This window comes from Diceros bicornis, chromosome 7, assembly GCF_020826845.1.
Source record: "Diceros bicornis minor isolate mBicDic1 chromosome 7, mDicBic1.mat.cur, whole genome shotgun sequence".
NCBI lineage: Eukaryota > Metazoa > Chordata > Mammalia > Perissodactyla > Rhinocerotidae > Diceros > Diceros bicornis.
The window spans coordinates 67,483,091-67,503,622 of record NC_080746.1 but is presented as its reverse complement, the minus strand read 5'-3'; the positions used below and the strand labels follow the sequence as shown (position 1 = coordinate 67,503,622).

The window sequence follows — 20,532 nt, the reverse complement described above, 5'->3', positions numbered from 1 at the left end:
TGAGCTAGAGCTAGGGGTAAGGGCTGGTACGGGCTGAGGTTGGAGTTAGGGCATGTTCCTTAGCTGCTCACCTAGCTTCTGGACCTTTGGAGCTTGTGCAGAGAGTAGGGGAAGAGTAATGGGAGGGCGTGGGAGGGAGGGCAGGGAAGTGATTCAGGCTTTGTGGAGTCGGGGTGGGGTGGGCTTTAGCGCCTGTAGTTAGTGCAATGCCCTGGGCACATTTTCCTAGTTTTTCTCCCCCACAGCAGCCCTGCCTGAAGTTCTAGACCTGACCAGAGAGGCTAGAGGGAAGTACAAGGGAGAATGTCCCTGTCTCTCTCTTAGATTCTAGTTGATTTGTCCCTTTCTCTCTCTTCTTGGCCCAGCCTGTGCTCTGTGAGGTTAAGATTGTTTCTGGTTCCGTTTGGATTATCCAGCTCTTGTGCTACCTCACTTGCATACGAACAGAAGGAGCTTTGTTTTGAGTGTGTGATAATGGCGCTGTTGAGGGGCAGGGACAGCACCCATGCTAAATCTCCATCTTGGGGACCAGCTGACTGGACTGAAGTTCCTGCTCTGTTAGAGGTTGAGGGCCAGTTGGCCCAGAGACTAGCGTTTCTTCTCCGTGAGCAGTGGACTTGAATGAGGGGCCTTGGGGAGTTTGCTGGCCTCCCGCCCACACAAGGCATGACGCCTGGGGAACTGGGGTGGGACACTCCAAAACAGGCTGAGGTTCATCCTGCTAATTTGCAGTAGGGGGGGTTCAAAAATAAAGTTACTGCCTCACTACTTCCTGGGGCTGTTAATTCTCGCCTGTCCAATTTGACATCTGCCCCTGGAAGATGCTGCTATTCTACAAAGCCTTAAAATCGTTTGCATTCTGAGCCTGACACTTAAAAATGCACCCAAGGAAGCAGCTTGTTAGGGAGTTATGTGGAGTGGCCTCGGCGCCTGCCCAAGGAGCCTGGGCTGCATTCCTGCAGAGATTCCCACTCCCATCAGCTAGCTAGGGCTGAAGGAGAGTTTCCAGGAACTTGAGCAGGATGGGAGCTGGGGACAGGGCCAGTCAGCCTTCCTGCAAAGCTTTTTGAGCCTCCGCTTTCTCTACCTTCTTTCATTTGTCCCCAGGCTGGGAATCAGTAAGGAACAAAGGGCACCTAACAGCAGAGAGGCTGCAGCCCAGAGGTGCAGCCTGGGAATGGTGCCCCGGCAGCTGGGAAATGGTGTCCAGGCTTGGAGGGTGGGTAACAACTGGCCCCTTAGAGCTCCGCATGTGATATGCTATGCGTTGTGGGAGGAGTTGGGCCCTTATCCTGACCCTCTCTCCACTGTGTGAGGGAGGGGAAGAGGCTGAGAACCAGGAGAAACAGCTGGTTGGAACGGGGAAAGAATTGGGGAAAGAAGCTGCAAACTCAGGGCCCTAGCCATGGGTGTGGTCCAGGAAGCTTAGGATTCTGTTTGGAGAAATTCTCCATGGCTGTCCATGCCTGTACACACACACACACACACACACACACACACACACACACACACACACACACTCCCTCCCTCCCTCCCTCCCTCCCTCCCTCCCTCCCTCCCTAACTGGTTGTTGTAGTTGTGTGTGTGTTTTGGGAGTAAAGGGTGTTTGGCACATGTGGTTAATGACCAAAGGAGCTGTGGGGAGGAGTGGGGGCAGGGCTGGGTAGGGCTGGATTCTTCCTTCAAGAGAATCAGTGTGATAAATTTGGGCTCTGACAAGCTCCTTTAAAAGAGTGCAAGGCAGAAATTCTTGGCGATGCCCTTGTCCCTTATCTCACCAGCAAAGCTGGGAAGGGTTGAGACCTCTGGATTCCCTAGCTGTGCTTGATGAGATGGGGCTGCTCAGGGCAGGCCTCTGGGGAAGAGGGCCTACTTTTTCTCTCTCTCCAAGGGCAGCCCAAGAGTGGGCTGCCCTCAAGGAAGTTGTGTGGGTAGAAATGCAGGTGAAGGTCTTGCATTCTGCCAGGCTTCCTCTCTCCCATCCATGCCCCTGCTAGATCTTCACCATGTTTCTCCACTCAGTTCTAGCTTCTCCAGCCTTGCCATAGCTCTGCTCCCACAGAGGGAATTCTGAGCCCTGTTCCCCAGCCCTCCTCCTCTCCCAGCTGTGAGCCCTTGCTTTGGTATTAATTTGTTCTCAGCAGGTTCAGTTTAGTGGCTCTAGGACTCAGGGCCAGCTTGGTCTCTGCACATCTGCACCCCCTAAGCACCCTTCCTACCTGAGAGATGACTGGGAATATCTCTGAGATAGCTCCAGAAAAGTAGTTGGGAACAGTCTAGGAAGTTGAGCATAGCAGGTGAACTAGGGCTGTGAAGGGCCCAAGCTCAGGCTGAGAGACAGGGCTTGGGCTGGGGCCAGCAGTTATTTCCTGGAGAAATTATTAGTGGCCTGGTTAAATCAGAGAGGATGGAAGAAAGAGGCTGATGTTAGGGCTGGGCAGCCAGGAGGAGTAGGCAGTTGAGGCTTGCCTGAAATTTAGTTCCCAGAGGCAGTACTAGTCTTGAGAACCTGGTGTTCCCAACTGTTTTCTCCCAGGTTGTCACTGATGTGCATCAGCATCATACGTCTTCTACTTCCCTGGGCCTCCATCACCTACATCTGTTTCTTGGAGCTTTGATTTTGTATCAATGTTCAAAGCTCTGCTTATGGGGAAAGAAAGAATGGAGAAAAGGAAAGAAGGAGGGAGAAGGAAAAGTGGGAAGGATGGAGGAAACGAGGGTTTGCCTTGGGACTCATGTCATGGCACTCAGAAGCTATTAGGAAGTTTAAAAACATCTATCTAAAGCAGTGGTTCTTAATGGGGGGGGATTTATCCATCCATCCATTAACCTGTCCACCCATCCACCCACCCTTCTTTCCTTCCTTCCTTCCTTTCCTTCCTTCCTCCCTCCCTCCCTCCCTCCCTCCCTTCCTTCTTTCCAGCATTCATCTCTCCATCCATCCATCCATCCATCCATCCACCCATCCATTTGCTCAGGGGACATTTGACAGTGTCTAGAGATATTTTGGGTTGTTACGGCTGAGGAGATGCTATTGTCATCTAGTGGATTGAGGCCAGGGTTGCTGCTAAACATCCTACAAATGCACAGGACAGTTCACCACCACAAGAATTATCCAGCCCAAAATGTCAATAGTTGGAGAAACTCTGATCTAAAGGAGTTGAGACAAGGTCATCCTGTAGGTTAGGGGATGATGATAAGGACTCCGGCTGGTCATCTGGCCCAAGGCAGTTTGGATTTGATGAGCTTGGAATAAATGTTCTTCCTGCCCCCATCTGAACAGTGACGCTCTGGTCCTGTTTCACAGGATCAGGAAGACTGTGTCCTGGCATTCTCCAATGCTTGATTCCCCCACCTCATCGCTACAGGATATATGTTGGAGAGGGACCAAGAAGTACAGAGTCTATCCTGACTCCTCCCTAAGTAACCACAGTGGGGTAGGCTGGAGAAAACATGCAAGGGATGCCAGGTTTGATATTTGGCTTCTTGAGGCAGGGTTGCTGGGCCAGCTCTGCTTAGTCAGGGCTCTGGAATGGAGACAAGTCATTTTCACAGCATGACTGTGTTACAGGAAAACGTCTGTTCAATTGCTGGGGACTCTGCTTGGTGTTGGGAATCGCTTCATCCAGTCCCAAATCCTTTCTTGACCCACCTTTGACTCATACAGAGAGAATTGTATTGTTCCCATGGCAGTCTAATTAGCAGTGACTGAAATCCTCCTTTCACACCTCCCCTGCCCCCTCCCCCTACACCTCTGTAAAGACATTTCCTAAATTCATTGTGGTATTTCATGAAAGTAATAAGTAGATACCACAATTTGGGGGGATCTTGACTTTGGAAATTGAGAAATCTGTAAACATATAGGGATTGGTTTTTCTCCTGTGTCCTATCCTAGGAATTATACTCCCAGTGGCCTTTGTTTCTAGTCCTATAGCTCTTTCTTCTGCCTATTCCCTGAGAAGTGGCGTCTGAACTCCCCTGGGGTGTGAAGCACTTCCAGGCATCTATGGGGCTCAGTGGTCACCCAGCCTTAGTCCTGATGCTGAATGGAGAGAAGCTGGAGTGAGCCCTGCCCTCACCGTGTGTGCCTCCTCTGGCAAAGCCTTATTCTTGTTACTGGTACCTAGGTCCCAAGTCTCAAATAAGTGGCATTGATATGGAGGGGAGCATATGGAAAGACAAGGGAAAGGGGAGCAGAGGGCTGTATTTACTTACAGTCCCTGTGGATGTTGTCACCACCGTGATTCTGCTGCAGGGTTGAGCCAGGACTGACCTGGCTCGTGATATTATTGTATGTTAGAAAAGTCCAGGTATGTGTTGGAGGGAAAGGGGCAAGAGGGTATGGCTTATGGGAAGGAGTTGCTCTTCAAGGGCAGGGACTGTGCTTTGGACTTTCTGAGATTTCTGGCAGTGCCAATACCATGCCTACTGCCAGGGATTTTAGAAGTTAGTCCTGAGAAGCAAGAGCTCCCTCCTACCCCAAACCCTTTGGCCCAGACTCCTTTCCAAGCTTTCACACCTGCCCTGTGTCACAGCAGGAGAGTTTATTCCAAAAGGGGAGTGATGACCATTCTCTTTTTGCTGAGATCAGTGGTCGAGGAAATAGAGTGACACTAGTAAGAGCAGTTCATTGAACAAATAATTACTGAGCACTCACTACTTGCTAATCACCGTTCTGGTGCCGGGGTTACCTCAGTGGACCAGATGAAAGACCTGCCCTGAAGGAGTTGTTGAGCAGTGTAACAGGTGAGAGGGAGGCCTGGGCAAGCCCCGCTCCCTAGAGTTCTTTAGAGTGCCTCCATACCCAGCTCCCAAAAGTGGGTCCTCAGAGAGCAGTCGGTCAAGGAACAGCCGTGTGACCTCTGAAAGCTTTTGCTACCTTGAACTGTATATCTCTGGGGCTTTTTCAGCAGAGGGACTGGAGCCAAGGAAAGACGCCTGCTGTTGGCTTTGTCCTCTGGCTGGGCACAGAGAGGGGTGGCTGAGCCAGTCTTGTGCAATCCCTGAATTTATAAAGCAGAGGCCAGACAAGGCTGAGCTGAACTGGGGGTGGGGGGTTCAGCTTCTGGACTCGGAGCCAGGATCTGTTTGTAGCCTCCCCACTGCAGACGGGCAGCTGCATGACTCATGAGCTGAGGGGCCAGGCAGAAGCCATTCTCTTTGGTTCACAGGAATTTTGCTTGTTTATTTGTGTGTGTGTGAGTGCGTGTGTTTCCTTCTCCTTTCTCTCCCTTCTTTTAACTTTTCCTCCTCTGCAGGAGATCTGCCCAAGGAGAATCCATATGAGGATGTGGATTTAAAGAGCCGCAGAGCAGGACGAAAATCCCAGCAACTGTCTGAGAACTCCTTGGATTCTTTGCACAGGATGTGGAGTCCTCAGGACAGGAAGTACAACAACCCACCCACGCAGGTAATGGCATCCCTGACTGGGGCTGGTGGGGTTAGCACGAGGGCCACAGTGGGGGCCTGTCCTGCCAAGGCTTGGGCCAGCTTCCGCTCAGGCTTTTTCTCTCACTAGTGCTTGGCAAAGGAGGTGACCTCTGGAAAGGGCTCTGTACTCAGGAACTTCCACCATGTCGAAATCTTTGTGGACAATTGAGACATGCTCTGAGGGGCATCCTGTCCTACCTTCTGCCCTTCTCTACTCAAGCTCTGAGCTGCAAAACTAAGGCAGGAGCCCCTGTAGTCTCCTGTCTTATCATTATTCCTCCTCCCTTTCTGTGGGAAACAGGAAGACAGGGCCCTGGTTGGAGTCTTGGTATTCTGGCAGAAATGGTCTCAGAACTGGCATTTGGGGGCCAGGCATAGGCCCAAGAACCAGACTTGGAGAGCTACACGGGTGTCTCCGAGACCTGGAGCCACTCCTGTTGGAGGGAATAAGAAGGAATGGACTGATAGAAGGCAGAATGAGCAGAAAGGTGAAGAGTCAAAGGAGGTCCTTAGCCTTTAGCACATTCTAGCCTTGTCCAGGGTGGACAGGAGGCAAGAGACGGGAGATGTTTCTCGGACCTACCAAGGCAACTCTATTTCTTTATGCAAATAGAGGGACCAGGATATTTTATAACATTGGCTAGAGAATATAAAAATTATTTCTTCTGGCTTTGGGATGACGTGACTGTTTTTATAAAAGATTTACCTTTCTACTGTGCTCTGTTCAAACAGGCTTCCTTTGAATTTGTATTGCTAGACTGATTGGGTGGGAAGAAGAAATTGGGGGACGGGGAGGAAGGAGGACTTGCTGAAGAGTGATGAACGGCAATGCCAGATCCAGACAAGGGGTGGGAGGCACACCAAGTTTGCAGGACGTGCTGCCTTCCTAGCAGTGAGCAGGATCCACTGAGAATAAGGTGCCCTGTGCCAAAGGACATCAATTTAGACGGTGGGAGGCAGAAAATAGATCAGGGCTGGGGATGGGGGCAGCCCAGGACCGTGTGGGTGAGGGAGCAAACTGGCTATGGGGCCTGCCTTGCTAGGCTTTGGTGGTCAGAGCCTGGAGACCTTGTGTTCTCCCTGGAAGAAGTGAGCAGGGCCAGGCTGGCGTGTAGATTACGGCCTCTGCTAGAGAAGCCTCTTAGGACTGGATCAAGGGCTAAGGGGGAAGACGGCTCCATCAGCCGCGCTCAGTAAGGAGCAAAAACTAAGTCTTGTCCCAAAGCTCAGGAGGAGCCCCCAGAATTCTTGCTTGGCCTTCTCCTTCCACTCGCACGAGAGCCCAGTTTTCTTAACCTCTGTTTTCTTTTTTCTGGCAGAAGTAGTTAAGTTTCCTTTGTGAAAGCAAGTGTCTAAGCTAGCCCTGACCTGCTGATTAGCAGCTGAGGTTTTAAAAGAGGAAACCCCGGCAGATGGAGGTTCCAAGGTGGGATTCAGGGGAGCCAAGGATGTCAGCCTGTGGCTTCTTTGTCCCCAGCTGACGGGTGCTGGCCAAGGCGTCGGTGGTGAGTCCTCTCCCCCATCCTCTCCCCCATGCCAGCTCTCCCTGAAACCCAGCAGCCAGTCCCTACGCAGTGGGAACTGGTCAGAAAGGAAGAGCCACCGGCTGCCACGATTACCCAAGAGGCACAGCCATGACGACATGCTGCTGCTGGCTCAGCTGAGCCTGCCATCTTCACCCTCCAGCCTCAATGAGGACAGCCTCAGCACCACGAGTGAGCTGCTGTCCAGCCGCCGGGCCCGCCGCATTCCCAAGGTAGCCCAGATGACTGGGGCTGGGCAGGTGCGCGGTCAGGCAGGAGGCTCTTCTCTCCCTTCCTTTCCTAATCTGGGGCTGCTTCCTCACTTCTCCTTGAATAAATTCTGGGTCCATGCCCTGGCCTTTCTTTTTCATCTGGTTAATTCCCTTTTCTTATTAGTGAAGATGCATTAAGTGATTAATGGTGCACAGGTGTTAGGGGAGGGACAGGCTAGCCCCTGCCCCCAGGGAGTGCTCCATGCTGCTGGGTGGTTGGAAACCAGTCCGTAGGAGGCTCCTCATTAGTGAGTGTGGGGTGTGCCTTTTGAGTTCTCTGTGCACACATAAGCATTTCCAGGCTTTGCAGGACCTAGGACTCAAACATGGGTCTTCCTTCCTGTAACTCGCAGATTTGACAGTTTTCAGCCGTGATTTGCACACATAGGGAGCCAGGCCCAAATCCCCAGCCCAAAGCAGCAGGATTTAGCCAACTGGTATTTTTAGCCTGCGAACAATGCTTGGGTATATTGGGAATTTCGCTCCTTCCTGTCAGGGCCCCAGGTTGTGGCCCAGAGGGGAAAGGCTCCAATCCTTGTTCCTGTTATTGCATCTGAGGAGCTCTTTGTCTCAGTTGGTTCAGTGACTCTTGGGACCCAGGAGCTCCTATCCTGTCTAGTGTGATCACAGTTCCTTCCTCTGGGGAGCTAAGTTTAACATCCTTGTCTTGGGGCAGGAGACCACTTAGGGGGCTAGGTAGGTGGAGAGCTACCAGACAGTCTGCACTGGGGGTCGGTGCAGCAGGGAGACCAGCCCTGGGCCCAGTGTGGGCAGGGCAGAACGCTGTGCCAGTCAGGGAACTGCTGATCAGTTCTTGTAAGTAGGGGCAGCTGGTGTTAGGGTTACCTCACCCTCCCTGCTTTTCTCACCCAGCTTGTCCAAAGAATTAACTCCATCTACAATGCCAAGAGGGGAAAGAAGAGGTTAAAAAAGCTGTCTATGTCCAGCATTGAGACAGCATCACTGAGAGGTAGGCCTTGATGCCTGAGCTGGTTCAGGTGTCTGGGGCCCTTGGGCATTAGGAACGGGGAGAGGCATGGACTAGCCTCAGTTTACCCTTCTATGGGCCAGTCTCGGCATCTTCTTGCCTTCTGGAGCACATAGAAGGGGAGGGCCAAAGAGAGAAGAAAGCCCTGGGATGGGTTAGTTCAGGCTTTGGGCTGTGAGGCCCTGAGTAGGGAGGTGGGTGTGGGAATCTGCTTCTGGCAAAAGGAAAGGCCATACTTACTGAGCGCTGTGGTCTGTTTCCCATTTCAAATCTTGGCCTCCTGGAGGCACTGCCTGGTATTCTAGGCCTGTAGGCCTCTCAGCTGGCACAGCCTCCAGCTCGGGCCCTCAGCTTCCCCCAGATCAGGACTGGATGGATAGGGGTTTGTATATAGATTAGCACCCGCAGTCTGAGCTGTGAGGGACCCTGGCCCCAGGCCGCTCAGCGCCTGGCCATGGGCCCATAGGAGCCCAGACTAGATACAGATCCATCCTTCATGAGAAGAGTTGGGAGGGGGACACACAAAACATTTGCTGTGAGGCAGTGTCTCAGCAAGCATGTACTCCTGCTGTTACTTTTCCAGATGAGAATAGTGAGAGCGAGAGCGACTCTGACGACAGATTCAAAGGTGAGGCATGGCTCCCCAAGAGCATGGAACCCTTTCCAAGCCCTGGCTGGAGGGAATCAGGCTTCCCTTCCTCTGCATGTGGAGTTCCAGTGTCCCAAATTGGCCTGGTTTGGAGAGGCAACAGGCAGGCAGGATACCAGGCCAATGGAGCAAGGAGCTGTAGGGGAGTCCATTCTTCCCGTCGCGCAAGCTCAGCCCTTGCGAGGGTCAATTCAGGCGTCTCCGTTTGCCCAGATTTAAGGCTGGTGATCCTGTCCGTACTTTCCCAAGCCATTGTCCATGAGAATTGGGTGCTAGAGTTGTCTGGTCAATGTTGTGAGGGTGAGAGGTGGGTTCAAAAGATTACGAGTACCTCTTCTGGTTGCAAGAAATGTGCCATAGTCTGAGGAAACTGGTTCTCTGGAGGCCCTGAGGCCACTCATCTCCCCATCCCTAGAGAGGTGGACTGCCACCCCCCTGAAAAGGTTCTGGGACCTTCACATTCCAGGGGCCTTGGTCAAATCTTGGTTTTTTCTCTACTGAGAAACCCTGCCTAGACCTTCCTGGATGATTCAAGTATGTGGGACTAGCTCCCTTCTTCCCTCCTCCACTGGTCCCCCAGGGAAGTGGGCAAGTAGACTTTGGGCCTGGGGACAGGGACAAAGGGTCCAAGTCCAAGGACTCTGTTAGGGGCCCAGGATGAAGCCTTCGTGGATGTTCATATTTTCTAGTCCTGTTGACATGGGCAGAGGTGGGGGTGGGTGGGTGCCAATGATACATGCCTGGGTTTGGCTGGCTTAGGGACCTACCCACCAAGCAGATGCCTCTTAGGCAGTCGTGTTGGCCCTGGCTCAGCCTCCAGAGGCTCCAGGAGGTACAGACCAGTAGCTCCCGGTGTCAGGGCAGAGTCATGGTGTAGGCGTAGACACCTTGCTCCTGCCAGACCTAGCTGGGTGAGGGTGTCAGACTAGGCTCATGCACTTAGAGGTGATCCGCAGAGATGGAGCTGTGAATCTGGGGTGGAAGGGGGCTAATGTGGGATCTGTGAGGGTGCAGCCTACCTGTCCCCTGATGTGTGACCTGCCCTCAGCCCACACGCAGCGCCTAGTCCACATCCAGTCGATGCTGAAGCGTGCTCCCAGCTACCGGACCCTGGAGCTGGAGCTGCTGGAGTGGCAGGAGCGGGAGCTTTTTGAGTACTTTGTGGTGGTGTCCCTCAAGAAGAAGCCATCCCGAAACACCTACCTCCCCGAAGTCTCCTATCAGTTTCCCAAGGTGAGGCTATCTCTCCCCCTGCCCCGCTCCTCCACCACCTCCTGTCTGCCTGGCCCATCTGGGGAAGAAGAGAGATCCTGTTCCTGCCAGAGCCACTTACCTAGCTAGAACAGCCCTGAGCATGGCTCCTTATAGCTAAGAGGGAAGAGAGGGCTTCAGAGCTTGTGGGTTTAGGCCAGTGCTTATTCGGAGGACGAGAGTGGAGGGAACACATTTCCAGTGTGCTTAGAATAAAATCCCAGTCATTTACCAGGACTACAAGGGTCCTGAGGAAGGGCCCCCAGCTACTTCTCCTACCTTATGTCTCTGTCGCTCTCTTTTTTAATTACTTTATTGAGATATAATACACATACTATATAATTCACCTATTTAAAGTGTCCACTTCAGTGACTTTTGGTATATTGTCAGAGTTGTACGATCAATTTTAGAACGTTTTTATCGTCCCAAAAAGAAACGCTGTACCCATGAGCAGTCACTCTGCATTACCCCCATTGACCTTATCTTTGACCACCGCTTCCCTGCTCATCACTAGCCAGCCTGGCCTCCTTTCTCTTCCTTTAACACTCAAGCCCTTTCTTTCTGCCATTGCCTCTGCCTAGAATGTTCTTTCCTCAGGTCTTCACATGGCTGCCGGCTCTTTCTCATTCTTCATTTTCTGCTCAGATAGTACCTCTTCTGGAAGATCTTTCCAGATACCCTGAAGTAGCCCCTCCCAGTTCTTTCTGTCATGTCACCCTGTTTTTTTCCTTTGTGGCACCCTCTTCTGACTCCTGACCAGAATGTGCAGGGATAGGGACCTTGTCCACTTTGTTTTCATCAGTAGCCCCAGCACATGGCATAGTGCCAGGTGCCACATAGAAAGTGCTTGTTTGGCATATATTGAATGAATAAATGACTCAGCCCACACCCAGATCTCTCTGTAAGAATTGGGAGTGGGGGCAGGGTTGCTGAGAAGTGTGCCAGTTGGCAGGATGCCATCTAGTGCTCTTAGGGGAGGAGATGCTTTTCTGCCACCCCCCACCACCCCCAGCTTCCATGTCTTGTCTTGTCTATCTCTCTCCATACTCCTCTTCACTGCAGCTGGACCGACCCACTAAGCAGATGCGGGAGGCAGAGGAAAGGCTCAAGGCCATCCCCCAGTTTTGCTTCCCTGATGCCAAGGACTGGCTCCCGGTGTCAGAGTATAGCAGGTGAGGCCCAGCCTGGCCTGGCTGGAGGGAGGAAGAGGGCATAGCCTCCTTTACCCCCATAGCAGTGGGCAACTGAATAGGACCTACCCTAGTCCCAACCTCATCTCCTACAGCAGCCTGGCCCTAACCCCCTTCCCTGGGATGACAGTCCCTCTTCTTGGGGGCCGTTTCCTGGGTCCTCTGATACTTCCCTGATGCCAGACCTCTCCCTGTTCCAGCGAGACTTTTTCTTTCATGCTGACTGGGGAAGATGGCAGCAGACGCTTTGGCTACTGCAGGCGCTTACTGGTGAGTAGGGCCATTCAGTCCTCAGGGTTTGTATGTGTGTGTGCCCTCCTCAACTTGAGCTTGTATGAAATCCTATGTTCTGCTCCCTTGTATGCTCCCTGAGGCCACCGCAACAGGCACAGACACACTCACTCCTGGAATGGCAGGACTCGAAGTGGCCCCTCTGATTGGGCCCCAGGATCTAAGATAATCTGCAGGGGAGAGAGTGGATCACCTTCTCCTGGGCTATCATCTGTTTTTAGCTTTCCTATACTTTTTCTCTTCATTCATTTTCCTCCGGCTTCTGGGATCTGATTGCTGATCCCAGATTACAAGATCATATCACCCCAGCAGTATGTATATGTGCATCAGATTGGATGGAGGACAACTTTTCTCACCCCCATACCTGGCCAGCCTGATGTAGGGAGTCATCCTGTCCAGGGTCTGGTAGGGCTGGAGGCTGAGCAGGGACAGAGTAGTACCTTCTATGGGATTCTGGGAGCGATACCTTGAACTCATGGGAAAGGGAGGTTTTTGAAAATATAAGCCATGTTGTAGAGAAAGAAGCCTTTCCCCATCTGCCTTCCCGTTTGTCCTGGGAAATAGATTGAAGTAAAGGTAAAGAGAGTCCTGTTGCACTCTCCCCTGGAGCTCACCAGGGATGTTGTTGGCTTGGGTTGTCAACAATGTTTTGGGGTTCCCAGGACTTAGTGGGAGAAAGCCTCACTAGATGCCCATCTAGGGGCAGATGGAGGGGATCCTAGGGAAGGGTAATATATAGCGGGGACCCCAAATGAAGGATTCTGGGCCAATCATTCATTCATTCATTCATTCAGAAACACATACAATACACCTATTGAGGGTTAGGCAATGTGCTCAAGGCGTGCAAAGATGAGTTAGACATGGATCCTGTCCTCAAGGAACTTAGTCTAGTAGAGGAGGTAGGATTTTCAATGTAGAAGGGAAGGCAAAGGGAAGAAACTATTATTAGGACCTATTATGTTCCGTGCTTTAAGTACGTCATTTTCTTAATCCTTGTAATAGCCCATGAGGTATTTTTATGTCCATTCTATAGATTAAGAAACTGAGACTCAGAGGTGGAATGACTTGCCCAAAGTCACACAGCCAGTGAGGGGCAGAGTCAGGATTGACTCCAAGTCCTTTAACACCAAGTCTGATATTTTTGGGTCACCCCAAAGGATAGTCTAGGGAGGAGGGATATTTGGATGTAGAATGCCCAGTGAGGGGAGCTAAGGGAATGTGGAGCAGTACAGATGCCAGGTGGGGAGCCAGGCAGAGGCCAGCATGCCCCAGGTTCACCTGGGCCTGGAAGGGAGAGTTCCGAAGGCTGCCTTTGCAGGAACAGAGATGGAGCAGAGCTGCTCCTTTGCAGCGGGCTGCTGCCCCCAGGGAAGAGTGTGTTTGTCCTGGCCTGCTCAGAGAGGGCCTGGGCTGGGTCCCTGCCAAAGGGGCTGGCACTAGCTCGGCATTCCTGCAGATTGGACACAATGATTCTAACCCAAATCCCACATACTTGATTTAATCACTTGGGGCTTTAGGGGAGGCGGGGGAGAGGGAAAGAGAGAGGAGTGAGTTTCAGACCTAATATGGACAAAAACAGATTCTGCCTTCTCTTTAGATCTGTGACGTGTGGCCAGCAGGTTTGGAGACTGAAATAGCCCCATCTGCATTTGCTTAGCAGCCTGCATGAGGGGCCAGCACCTGCTGCTCTGCTCCCTCCCCACTCAGCCTTGCCAGGCACTCCAGGCCTCTGAGCCAGAGGCAGCCACAGAGCCCTGCCAGCCCCTGGCTGGAGAAGTAGACTCCTGTGGACTCATCCCCGCCTGCATTTGGAGGCTCCAGGACTGAGGAGCTCTCAGTGCACATCTCCTCCAGCTGCCCACCCTTTAAATCTCATTTTCTCTTTCTTCTCCTCTACTCTATAACGCACCTCTATCCTGTGTCTTTGCGTCCCTTTCCCTTCCTTCCTGTCAGAAGGAGCATGCTTTAGAGGTAAGACAGCGGCCAGTCAGAGGCCAAAACAGACTCCTGGCTCCATACCTTCTAGATACTTGACCTTGGGCAAAGGCTTAATATTTTTGAACTCAGTTTATTCATCTATAAAATGGGGATAATAATGCCTATCTCACAAGTTTTTTGTAAAGTACCAAGCCCAAGACTCAGATATGGCAAACTTTCAATGAATAGTAGTTTGCTTTCCTGATCTGTTTTCAGTTTGCCTTCCTAGAATGGGGATGGATCAAGGAAGGCAGAAAAGAGGAACTGAGAAAAGGAATGTTTTGCAGAATGTCCCCTGTTGGGGGCAGACTACATGGCCTGTTCATAAGAATGGACACAAGTCCCTCTCATTACCATTGTGTCCTCCAGGGTCCCAGCCTTAGGGATGTAAAGCCACAAATCACCCTATAGCCTCTGCCAAACTGTTTTGTCCTTTGCCAGCCCCCCTCAGTGTCCTCCTGGGAAGAAAGGTGGAGCCTGTGTAGAGCTTGGCAGGAGCCTGACACCTTGGGCTAGAAGGCCCAGCAGAGGCTGAAGCCTGCTCTTTTCCTCTGGGGGCTTGCTTCAGCAGAGGTTTAGAAGAGGCTTGGAGTCTTCTTTCACTAGAAGAGCCATCCTTAGTCCTCAGTTCCCAGGGAAAAGGAGCCAGATATAGTAATCATGCATTCTCTGTGTCTGTGTCTCTCTCCTCCTCCTCGTCCCGCCACAGCCGAGTGGGAAAGGGCCTCGGTTGCCAGAGGTATACTGTGTCATCAGCCGCCTTGGCTGCTTCGGCTTGTTTTCCAAGGTAAGAGGGCTCTGGCTTACTTCCCTCCCTTTTCCCCCAGCTGACAGCTCCCGTGGGAGTATCTGCAGCCAGCTTAGATGAGAAAACCACCTGTGTGTGTGTGAGAGGGTGCGAGAAAGAGAGAACGCGAGAGCGAGTGCGAGCGAGCTCTCTGACCCGCTCCTCATTCCCAAGCCTGACTCCCCATTTAGCCAGCTGGCATCTCCCCAGCTCCTGCACCAGCAGTGTCTGCTAGTGTTGCAGTCTACCCTGAGCCGTGGGCAGATCCAGAGTCCTCGGGGACAGAGACCACCTTGAGGTAGCCAAGTACTCAGGCACCTGGCTCTCAAGTGGTGTTTCCTTTACCCGGCTGCTCAGCTCTTGGGGTCTGAGGCAAGGACTAGTTAGGGAGCAGGGCAGTCAGTGCCAAGGGAAACAGGAAGGGTGAAGCTCCTGGCAAGACAGTCTTCCCATCTCCCAGCTTTTGGCCCAAGCTGGTCAGGTACCAGGCTGCCCTCTTGTCTGCCCAAGAGGTAGGGAAGGGTAGTGCCCTGACACCCTTCTCTTTGGGCTGCTGGTGGTGGGCACAGGTCCTAGATGAGGTGGAGCGCCGGCGTGGGATCTCCGCTGCATTGGTCTATCCCTTCATGAGAAGTCTCATGGAATCGCCTTTTCCTGCCCCAGGGAAGACCATCAAAGTGAAGACATTCCTGCCGGGTGCTGGCAATGAGGTAGGGATTTCTGCTGCCTCTTCTCTCAGACTGTGGACTGGGGCTAGAGTAAGACCTGCCTAGCCAAGGCTGCAGTCTCTGGGAGTCGCAGAGCATGACCCCTTCCTTGCTCACCACGTTTCTGCACCTAATCAATAGGGACTAAAAAGGTGAAGGACAGATCTATCACTATTGCCCAACTCTCTGCAACACCTAGGGGCCGTCCCTGATCTCTTTGCACTAAACTGCCCTCCACCTGCCCTCCTTTTATTCGTTCATCAGATATTTATTTAATATATGCTCTCTCATAGTCAGGGATCATGCTAGACCTTGGGGCAGAGTCATAACATTAAAGAGGGGCACAGCTCTGTCCTTGTAGACTTCATAATCTAGTGGGAGGGACTGATATTAAACAAATACTTCTACATGTAAATAGATAATTCCTAAGTGTGCTAAGTGCCAAGTGAAAGCACAGGAGTGAGAGTATGTAACGAGGCTCTGCTTTAGGTTAGGGGGCCAGAGAAGGCCTCCTCTGAGGAAGAGACATTCTGCCAGGGACCTAAGGTAAGCAGAGTCAACTAAATGAAGTGGGAGGAGGGAGACTGAAAGGGAGGGCATAGGTGGGAGAAGATTATTCCAGGTAGAGAGAACAGCACATGACAAGGCAAAGCTGGGAAAGTGTATGCTTGTCAAGGAACTGAAAAAAGTCTTGAGATGGTTGAAAGGGTAGTGAGCAGGGGTGGACAGGCAGCAAGGGCCAAATCCCAGTGTGCCCACTAGGCCAAAGCAGGGTGATAAGATCTGAGCTTTGTTCTTACGAGTTCACTCTGGCTGTTGTGTAGATGAGGGATTGGAGTGAAAACACGGAGACCAGCTAGGATAGTGTTACAGTAGTACAGGCAAGAGATGGTAGCTTGGATTCAGGTGTGGTAGAAAAGATGAGGAGAAGTAGGTGGATTTGAGATGTGTTTTAGAATTAGGATCGCTAGCATTTTGTGTTTGATTGAAAATAGGGAATAAGTGTTACAGGGATTTTAAGGCAAACTCCCAGCTTTCCGGTTTGAGTGACAGGGTAGCTGATGGAGCCTGTATACGGAGATGGGAGCACCTAAAAGAGGAGCAAGTTACGAGGAGGAAGAGGAAGAGTTCGATTTTGTACGTGTTATGTTTAAGATACCTGTGAGACAGCCAAGAGAAGATGTTTCATAGCAAAGAGTGTAGATATGGAAGAGAAGAAAGCCCAGGACTCGGTCCTTGTCAGTCCTGAGGGACTCCAGCATTTAGAGGTCGTGCAGATGAGCATGGATTTCAGAAGAATGTGGGGCCAGGGGCCCAGAAGCCTGAGTGGAGTGAGTTGAGAAGTGAATGGGGGGTAAGAAAGTGGAAATCACCTGTATAGACATCTTTTCAAGAGGCTTGGCTTGAAGAAAAATAGGGAAGGGAACAGTGGTTGAAAGGAAATGTGGAGCCAGGGGAGACTTTGTTGCAGATGGTTGTTTGGATGTTGGGGGGAATGGCCCAGCAGAGGAAGACATTAGAAGCAAGAGAAGGAGGGTATAATCAGACTGTCACTGCGAAGGAACTGGGCGGGCAGTAGGATCCGTGAGGGACCGGCTTTTGTTAGGAGAGAAGGGCCCTTCCTTATGTAATGCAGGGAAGGGCCGTGGCTTGTAGATTTTGGATTTTCATCTGATGGCTTTGGTTTTCTCGAAATAGGAAAGTAAGTCATCCTCTGAGAGTGAGTGGTGGGTGTTGGGTTCTAGAAGAGGGAAGAAGAAATAAATTAGTTGTTGCAGAGAGTGGGAGAGGGTCTGACTAAAGAAACATTGGGTTTGCTGGGAGTGACGAATACCATTTAAGGCCTTTCTCTTAGCCTCTTTTCTCCCACCGTTGTTTGGAGGGACTTGAGGCTTCATGAGCGGTCTAGGGGCGGGACAGCTGACCCTGCCCTGAGAGCCCAACAGCATACCTGGGAGTTCTTCAGGACAGGGCCCTGGCCCACTCCCCAGCCTCATTTCTCATCACTCAGACTTGACTTGCTTACTCTCCATAAACCCTGCTTCCTTTTGCTTAGAAGACACTTCCCTTCTTCTCTCCTTGGGCAATTTAAGTTAAGCATTTTGTGCTCTGAGCTGCTGCCCCAAATGAGGTCCCCGCCCTTCCTCAAAGCCCTCTCAGCCCCTGTGCAGATGTCAGTCGTACCTTTCCTCTGTCCTGACACCAGTCTCAGGGGCTGTGACTGTTTGGGCTCATTCAGCCCCACTGGACTGTGATCTCCTTGAGGGCAGGGATGAATGAAAAGAGGACCAGGTCACGGGAGCTGCCTGTGTGAATTCTCACTCCCTGGAAGGATCCCGGACCCTGGGGTAGTGGGAGTGTGGGGCTGTGTGCTGCAGAGCAGAGCTATTAGACTGCACCCAGGCGCTCAGGAGGGAGGGTTGGTGGAGCTTCACTGTGACTTCTGGGCTGGGGCAGGGACAGGAGGGGTGCAAAGGCCTCTGGCATCATTGTAGTATGGGATTCCTTCCGTGCAGATTCACTGAGCATTTTGGGTGTACCTAGCATCATGCTAATCAGTGGGCTTTCTGGGAGTTCATCATCCAGTGGGAGAGACAGAGTGTAAACAGATCATTAGGACAACCTGTGACCGTCTTGCTGCTTCTCTGGGGCCCAGAGGGATGAGTCCTGAGCTAAGAGTTAGACCGTCACTTGCTTAAACCCTGAGGAACAAACGAGATGATGTGAGGTAAAAGCCCCTTGAAAAGAGCTCTGCTAGTGCAGGGCTGTAAGAGGGAATTCATTTTCCACCTAGTTGTCAGGAGGCCTGCACATCCTCCTGCCCACATACGCTCAGGGACCAAGGGTAAGACAAGGCAGGCCCCAGGGACAGCGGCATTTCCTCCTGCTCTCACTGCTAGGGTCCCTGCTCATGACTGCCCTCAGGGAAGCGGCTCTCTGCGCCACAGCACTGACCTTGGGAGTGGCCTTGCAATCCCTTTGGAGGGAAGATGGCTAGGTCTGGCCCTGATAAAGCAAGCCCTGCTTCCTGGCAAGGTTGTGGAGTAGCCAGCCCTTTCCTTGTATTTTCTTTGTCCCTGGCACAGGGATTAGACAGGCTGATAGAGATAGAGGCCAGGATGGTAGGACAAACATAGCCTCTGGAAGGAAACTCTTTCTAGCAGGAAAGGGAGGGGACACGGCAACAAGGACACTAGCATTGCCTTTCCAGAGATGGGAGAGAATAGAGTCCTGGGATGTGGAGATGTTGCTCTTCCTATGGCCTAGGGGGCAGTGATCAGTAGTGGGGTCTGGTCAGTGTGGGAGCCAAGACCTTTGCTTGGGAAGATGGGCAAGAGGGCAGGGAGGACCCTACAGCTAGAGCTGTGTGGTTCCCTCATTCTCCTTATCTGTAGAGCAGTCAGCTCTCCTCCTCGCTGTCCTGAGACTGATGGATGGGCCCTCAACTCTTTCCTTCTGGAGGCTCCCCTACATTCACAGTTAGCCCTCTTGCCCGCAGGCTGGGTATCTGAGTACAATGGGAACAGAGCTGTGGTCTGAGAGGAGGAGGAGACTGGGTCCTATTGCATAGTAGGATAGATTAGAGACCCTAGAAAAGAGAGGGTGGGAAGGGAAACCAGCATCTGGTCATTTTGTGTAGGGCTCGGGAGTGGCACTCACTTGACCTGCTGCCACCCGCTTTCTCCATTGCTCTCCTGCAGGTGTTAGAGCTGCGGCGGCCCATGGATTCCCGGCTGGAGCATGTGGACTTTGAGTGCCTTTTTACCTGCCTCAGTGTGCGCCAGCTCATCCGAATCTTCGCCTCACTGCTACTGGAGCGCCGGGTCATTTTTGTGGCAGACAAGCTCAGGTAGGGCCCAGCAGGGCAAGGTGAAGAAGAGGGGAAAGGCACACTCACTAAGTAATTCAACATGTATTTACGAGCCCTGGTGTATGCCAGCTACTGTGGTATTAGTATATAGATGTGCGTGTGTGCGCGTGTGTGTGTGAGGTAAAGATCAAATGGAGAAGGTAAGGTTCGCAAACCTGTGAAGAGAGGATAACTGAGGGAGCAGGGCTTGAGAGCACACAAGATGGCAGGATTGAGAACCTAGTGGAGGACTTGGCCTGAGGGGAGAGAAGGGACACTTCTTCTGCAACAGCCACGGTTGTACTGGTACAAATATACTTATATGGAGAAAGGTAACAAAGTAGGGAAATTTCTGGCTGATGGCTGCGTTTCCTCTGGAGGAGGAGGCAAGGCCATCTCTGTGGCCTGCTGAGTTCGAGAAGAGTCACTGTAGGAAGAACCACCATGAGGAAGGGGCGATGGCACTGACTAGGGATAGTAAAAGGAGTGCTGAGCCATCCACTGTGGGGGCCAGTTGCGGGTGTCACCTGGAGAAGGCAATTGATGAGTGACCCAGGGTCAGGCACTAGGGGATTTGTGGAGAAGGACGAGGTGAGGCATTGGGGGTGCTGGGGAGGAGAGTGGTTGGAGGAAGGTTGGCCAGTCAAATTAGGAAAGGGAAAAAGAAGATGTCCTGGGACTGGAGGTGCCAGTGAGGCGGGGGAGCTGGTTTAAAAGGAATAAGAAAAGAGCTGGATAGACCATAAGTCTTGGTGCAGAATGTTGGCATTTATGATTTTAGAAGCAGAGGAGTTCCCGATGCCAAGATCTGGTTGTGGGAGTGGTGGAAGAAGTGTTTCTGGGCATGAGGCATTCTGGAAGAAGCTGAGCTCTTCTAGGGCAGCCAAGGTTTTAAAAAAGAGTGTCTTAGTTTGTTCCAGCTGCAGTAACAAAATACCACAGACTAGGTAGCTTATAAACAACAGAAATTTATTTCTCATAGTTCTAGAGACTGGAAGTCCAAGATCAAGGTGCCTGCATGGTGGCATTCTGGTGAGGGCCCACTGCCTGGTTCATAGCCACACCTTCTTACTGTGTCCTTGAGTGGTGGAAGGAGCGAGGGATCTCTGTGGGGTCTCCATTCTAAGAACACTAATCCCATTCCTGAGGGCTCCACCCCACGACCTAAGCACCTCCCAAAGGCCCCACCTCCTAATACCATAACATTTGGGGGTTAGGATTTCAGCATATGAAATTTGGGGGACACAAACATTCAGACCATAGCAAAGCATATTTCTGAGTGATGGGCCAGGCAGGGAGAGGATGAGATCTTGGCAACAGATTGTATATTTTTTGGTCAAAGAATCCATCACAGGAAGCAGTGGTTTCTCTAGAGTGGTGGAATTACACTTATTAAGCTACATGCTGTGTGCCATACCATATGCCAGGTGCTGATATGAGGGGTAGAAAAGAAAAATCATCTTTCTAGTATGTCCCTCAATAAGCCCAGGATCCCTAGGGTATTTCTTTCTGTATGTATGAGGGGGTAGTGAGGGGAACAAAAGAAATGGACTCCCAAATGCCCTTATAGGGCACTGAGGCAGGAACCCAGGCCCACCTTCAGCCCAGGAGAAGGAA

At 51.7% G+C, this 20,532-nt stretch overlaps 1 protein-coding gene across 9 annotated transcripts in view; it reads left to right on the top strand.

The window, feature by feature from the left end:
- Positions 1 to 20,532, top strand: part of DENND2B (DENN domain containing 2B) — a 152,798-nt gene that overhangs the window by 125,025 nt on the left and 7,241 nt on the right. For 7 of the 9 annotated variants that reach the window (XM_058545937.1, XM_058545933.1, XM_058545940.1 and 4 more), the window contains 10 exons: positions 5,259 to 5,410; positions 6,971 to 7,186; positions 8,099 to 8,195; positions 8,797 to 8,841; positions 9,911 to 10,095; positions 11,176 to 11,285; positions 11,504 to 11,573; positions 14,281 to 14,358; positions 14,928 to 15,068; positions 18,767 to 18,915. In XM_058545937.1, the coding sequence (XP_058401920.1) occupies positions 5,259 to 5,410; positions 6,971 to 7,186; positions 8,099 to 8,195; positions 8,797 to 8,841; positions 9,911 to 10,095; positions 11,176 to 11,285; positions 11,504 to 11,573; positions 14,281 to 14,358; positions 14,928 to 15,068; positions 18,767 to 18,915 (1,243 nt within the window). Of the gene's footprint in view, positions 1 to 2,966; positions 3,470 to 5,258; positions 5,411 to 6,970; positions 7,187 to 8,098; positions 8,196 to 8,796; positions 8,842 to 9,910; positions 10,096 to 11,175; positions 11,286 to 11,503; positions 11,574 to 14,280; positions 14,359 to 14,927; positions 15,069 to 18,766; positions 18,916 to 20,532 lie in introns of those variants that run through there. The other 2 variants (XM_058545941.1, XM_058545939.1) reach the window with 2 other exon arrangements.